The sequence below is a fragment of the Fulmarus glacialis genome, unplaced genomic scaffold (assembly GCF_000690835.1).
Source record: "Fulmarus glacialis isolate BGI_N327 unplaced genomic scaffold, ASM69083v1 scaffold40694, whole genome shotgun sequence".
NCBI classification, from domain to species: domain Eukaryota; kingdom Metazoa; phylum Chordata; class Aves; order Procellariiformes; family Procellariidae; genus Fulmarus; species Fulmarus glacialis.
Window position 1 is genome coordinate 293 of NW_009206848.1, and position 5,440 is coordinate 5,732.

Consider the following 5,440-nt stretch of genomic DNA (forward strand, 5'->3'; position numbering starts at 1 on the left):
GTGCTGTCTCCCATGTATTTATAACCGCTAGCGGAGGTGCAAATGGCACGGCTTCGGGCGGAGGGCAATAGAAAAGGCCTGTACCACACAGAGCTCCTGTAAGCCGCCTTGGGTGGCCAGGGTGGGCTAACTTAAACCCTCTGTGAAGAAGTTACAGCGCTCCTCTGCCTCACCGCTGGTGGTGGAGATTAACTAGAATTTATGAAAACAGTTAAAAAATTCCAGAAGGGATATCTCTGTGATAACAGCTAATGGAAAAAGGAGAAATAGTTCTGTGAATGCTTTTTGTTGTAGCCTAAATTAACTGACTCTGATGTTCTTTATTTACCTCAAGACATGTCCTTTTTGATGATTTGAAAAATGAAACACTTTTGTTTTTTGAATAGGAGATTTTACAGAATTTATGGCAGCGGTCCAAGACCTTTCGACTTGTCGCAATCAAACTACAAATCTACTTGCCAGAGGTAAGATGAATTTATAATTAAACTAGAAATATTTCTGAAACTTGTCCCTTTCTCCTCTTAAGTCAGTGAACCAAAACGTTATTTGTGAGAGTAAAAATACGACCTTGAAATCTAGGTTTGTTGAGAAATTCAATGAATTGAAAGAAGAAGGGAAAACTGAAGAGGAAAAATTGTTTGAAGAAACAGGAAAAGCCCTTTTAGCCAGTGGGATAATTTTACAGAGAAGAGGAACAGATAAAGTAAGTATTAAGTATTCACAGAGTTACTTGGCTGGTGGATTCAGAAAACTTCACTTCCAGGCCCTTAATGTTGAGTTAGTCTGAATTAAATTCTCAGTAAGACAGTCACGCATCTGATGGTGGCAATGAAATGTCTTTGTCGTGCAGAGTAAACTTTTCTTAGTCATGAACGTGACTGACCAAGGTTATGGTACTTCTTGTGGGACAGAAAAGAGATCTGCTTGTTTTAGTGATGAAAGATTAAGTCTTCAGTGTTTTCAAATCATCCGTCGGTGTTTCTATATAAACCATTTGGAAATATGTATACGTGTTACCGTATACATGTTATCTCTATAAGGTAGCAGGGGATAAATTGGAAACTCTTCGGGTTCGAAGATGACTAACACACTTTTGCATCCCTTTTTAATAGTTGAGTAGTCCAATGCACTCTCACTCTTGTTCTTCAATCTCGATCCTGAACTGGAAAATTTTTGCACAAATCTGCAGGGGTTTTTTTGGTGTTTTTTTGTTTGTTTGTTTGTTTTTAAAGTATTGAAATAAAGTTTTGTAATCTGGGGGTTGTTTACTTACATTTTTGCCAAGAAATTAACTGTCCAAAAGCAGTCCTGCCACTGCTTTTTGTTTTCCTTCATGTACAAGATGGGAAATGGCTCCTGGGCATGTGGGGTCTACTTCCTCGTTACTTCTGGCAATTGTCATGTAACTCTTAACAAAAACTGGGGTAAAAAATCAAACTGAAGATGCTTCTAGAACAGCACGTCAGGTAGAGTAGAACATGGCTGCTCTATAACGCTTAGAAATCTTTTACCTCGTTCATGACTAATTGATTACCATTTCTTCTGAGAATGCTGTCCTTTTAGTTGAACACTCAAACAGAAGGGAGAAGAGATGTTTATAAAAGCTGCAGTTTTAAACTGTTAGCTAAATTAATTTATTACTCTTTTTTGTAATATGCTCTCCATTCTCCCCATTATCCAGTGATCTCTGGGCCGAGTGTCCGTAATGCTTTCCCCAGTAAAAGAAGCTGAAGAGGAACAGAAATTGGTTCTGTTTAAAGTGCACTGTCCAGTGAGCATGTGAAAAGATGGAATCACTGACTTTCTTTCATCTTTTAGCTTGAGGTCGGCAGTCTCATTTTAAATTTCTTGCCCTGGCGATACCTTGACGCTGTATTGTACCTTCAAAATAATCTCAGCATCAGTTAGAACTTTTTATCAGCTTTTTTTGGACATACAAACTGGCGCCGTTGATTTCTATTGCTCTCTTCAGTCATGTGTCGACAGAAACTTTTTACGACCCTGTTTTTTGGTGATCGTCTGTCTTTAACTGTAGGTAGCACAACAGGATCATCAGGATATTGAAACCAGGGATTCTGTATTACACCAGCAGCTTCAAACTGTGTTGGAAGAGATACAGGAAAAGAAGAAAGATCAGGGGGAGCAGACGCCAGAGCTGGCGGAAACGCAGAAGGAAGATCCCTTATCCTCCTAACAGCTGCGCTGCTGTCCTGTAGCGCTCAGCATAGGATGTGCCCTGGCTGTGGCACTCTCCTGCTCAGGAGCCGGCATTTCTGCCTCCACAATCTCATGGTTGTGAGACGTTTTCTTAGGGGGAATATGCCTTGGTTATCCGGCTCTAGTGCCTTCCGTCATCACGTGTGGGGCACAGGTTCTTGTTCTTCCATTTCCCCATTTATAAAATCGGAGATAATCCCCTTTTTTGAGGTTCAAGAATGTTATCTCAAATTGCGAGTTGCAGAAGATGAGTATAAAAGTGGAAAATTAAACATTTTCTTTAAAAATTGGTAGTTCTGTCTCTTCAGGTGTCTTATTTCCAGTAGTAAAGACGTTTCTTAACTTCTTGCGCTCAGTGGTACAGGCCTTGTGACAGTCCTGCTGTTGAAATGGCAGACACCGCTTGCCTGACGCATTGTAACAGCCGTCTCAAGTGTCATCTTTTTATAGCTAATTGAGAAGAGTTGCTATTTATATAAACATGATAATATGCTCTTCCTATTCCATCATTTGCTTAAATTCAGAATAGGATAAAATGTAACAATACCAGGTAATTTGGACCTTTGCAGTTTTTTAGTGACAATGAAATTGGTCACCTCAGAAGTGTGAAAGATACAATGTTACAGCTGTTTGCTGAAGAGAAAGTTGAGCGCTCTTACGGAACTAGTCACGGAAACTTTGGTACAGAACAATGTAAGAAAATAGCGATCAATCAAACTAGGATTCAGAGCCGATCAGAATTTCATTCTTCCCATGCCTGTGAACTCCAGGGCCTAGCTTATTTTTTATTAAAGATTTTGGCTTTGGGCTACATGACAAACAATTACCATTTTTTTTTCCTTTTTTTGTTTGTGTTTTCTTTTTAAAAAAGCAAACTACCACCACAAACGAACAGGTGTAAAATTATGTCAAACAAATCTCTCTCTCCTGGTCCGGCTCTCCCCTACAAGAAAAAAGGGGGGATTTCCTTTTGGTTTCGTACCTACCTACTAGACACATTCTCCACAATGCAATTTTGTGACACTGCTGCTGTGGGTGATGCAAGAAAACCCTCTTATGAATCTGTGTTGTATGGCAGTAAAAAGGAGGATTTAAAAATGCCCGTGGTTTGTTTTTGTGTGGTGTGATTCACTTCCTGGTAGCAGTGTAGGTACAGTAGAATTACTCCATTGTCCTTGGAAGGTCAAACTTTATTCCCAGTTCTGCTCTGTAATTCCAGAGGAGTGCAAGATTTTGTTGCAAAGAGCGAAAAGCCCTCTGTCTTAGCACTGCTGCGGCTGTGACTCTGGAGGATCTGTTTCTAGAGCTGACCTTGCTGGCACATACGCCTGCCTGAGCAAGGTTCTTCCGCGTGGAGCAGGAATTCCTGCCTGACTCACTAAATCCGTACCTGGCAGCCCCGTACAGCAGTGAATATAATGGATGCACCCACCTCCAGTATCCAAGTTTCAGAACTACTGTGCTGGGTCAAGTAGGAGAAATGTTAATGTAAACAGATGACAAAAATCCGTTAAAATGGGGTTCAGTCTGAAGCAGCGCTGGAGAGGAGAGGTGTGCCGAGGGTAAATGGTAGCAAGCAGCCAGCCTTTGGATGGGGGTTTCCCGCAGTCGCAGCGCTCTCCCCTTCGGCGGAGGACCAGGGCGAGCTGCCCTCCTTAGGAAATCTGGCAGCTGGGATGTGAGTTTCCCTCCTTGTGCCTGGTTGTCTTGCTTGGGCCAAATGATTATCGCCAGCCCAAGGGAAGAGGGACCAACAGCTCCGTGTCTCCTGCGCTGCAGCTTTGTGTCTTTCATGGATTTTTACAGGTAAAAATTTTATTTTGAGTATGCTGTTTTGCATTTTTAACTGTTGATGCTCTTAGCTTGCCAAAAATTGCAACTGGAAGTACTTTAAAAGGAGAAGCGCTATGAAGTTGAATGCAATAACACATGGGAGATTTCTCGCTCGCTTCATTCACGGCTCGGTGGTCTCCTGTTTGTTGTCACTTCTCTAAAAAATTGCCAACACTACTTAAAGAGCTTTTTCCACTATCATCTGCTGTAACTAGCTTCATCCTTGCATCTTCACTGGGTTTGGCTGTGTCTTCCTTTAGTCATCTGAAGCATATTGAGCAGTAATATATTAAATTTAGAACACAGACTAGAGCAGCAGCCTTGCAGTGTGCCCTGAGTTCCTGTGCAGACAAGAAGAAAGTTGGAATTAATTTTCTCTTTTATTTTGTGTTGGAAAAAGTCACTGGGGTGGCTCCCCCGAGCAGAGCACTCCCAGCTGGACCAGCCGTTCTGCAATGGGCTCGGCGGGGGAGCGGTCGGATTTACCCTCAGGTGCAGCTGTGGCCTGAGGGGTGGGAGTAAGAGACCCCTCAGGGTTTCTCCTTCCCCTCCTACATCTGAAATGATGTCCAGCTTCTTAACCATTAGTTTTCATGATGGCATGTCAGAGGTCTATTGCAACTTGCCCTTCTGTGCATGGCCCAAACCTGGCACGCCCGGGAAGCCAAACTGTGACTTGGAAAGTGCAGCGGCGGTGTGACCTGGCTGTTGGATGGGAGGGTGTAGTTGTGTTCCACGCCTTGCCAAACTCCTGCATAAAGCAGCTGTGTACTTCACTGACACGCGCATGCTATTACTCTGAAGCAGGTACGTGGCCAAATTAGCGGGAAAACCTGGAAATACATAAAGGAGCATACGCTTTCAGCGAGGCAGCAGGGGAGGGTGGGAGCCCTCACATGGTGTAAATCAGGAAATTATTTCTTGGAAGCTCGCGGGGCAGAGCCGGCCTTCAGGGCTCGGGCAGGCTGTCGGCTGGCTGCAGCGGTGGGGAGGCTTCCAGCCGAGTGGCACTGGGTGGGGAGGCAGTTAGAGATGTTCTTCTGCGCCGCGGGTTTGTTACGTCTGGTGGGTAATGGGGAACCTGTTGGGTAAAGGATGTGAGCTTAAGTGTTTGGTGCAATTAGGAGAAAACACAATTAAGACCAGAGTTCTGTGTTTGTTTGATGGATGTATTTGCTGGGCTGGGCTTGAAACGCCGATCACCGTGACCTTAGAGTAACTCAACTGCTTTAATTAAAAGGTTCTGGGCAAGAGCCTGGGGTGAGCCATTTATTATTTATCAAGCAGTTACCCTCCAGCCGCCAGCAAAAGGTCAGCAGCTTGGCGGGAGGAGGGTTTGTTGGGGAGCTCGGGTGGGAAGGACCTCTACTCTGCTCTGGTGAGACCCCCC

The 5,440-nt window shown here is 43.8% G+C and overlaps 1 protein-coding gene across 1 annotated transcript in view; it reads left to right on the forward strand.

Moving 5' to 3' along the window:
* The window catches only part of MRPS23 (mitochondrial ribosomal protein S23), a gene marked incomplete at its 5' end in the record, with an annotated part of 2,480 nt that extends 286 nt beyond the window's left edge, over nt 1-2,194 (forward strand). The window contains 3 exons of the mRNA XM_009575898.1: nt 387-464; nt 580-703; nt 2,036-2,194. Of these exons, the coding sequence (XP_009574193.1) occupies nt 387-464; nt 580-703; nt 2,036-2,194 (361 nt within the window). The remainder of the gene's footprint in view (nt 1-386; nt 465-579; nt 704-2,035) is intronic.
* Between the last annotated feature and the right edge of the window lie 3,246 nt (nt 2,195-5,440).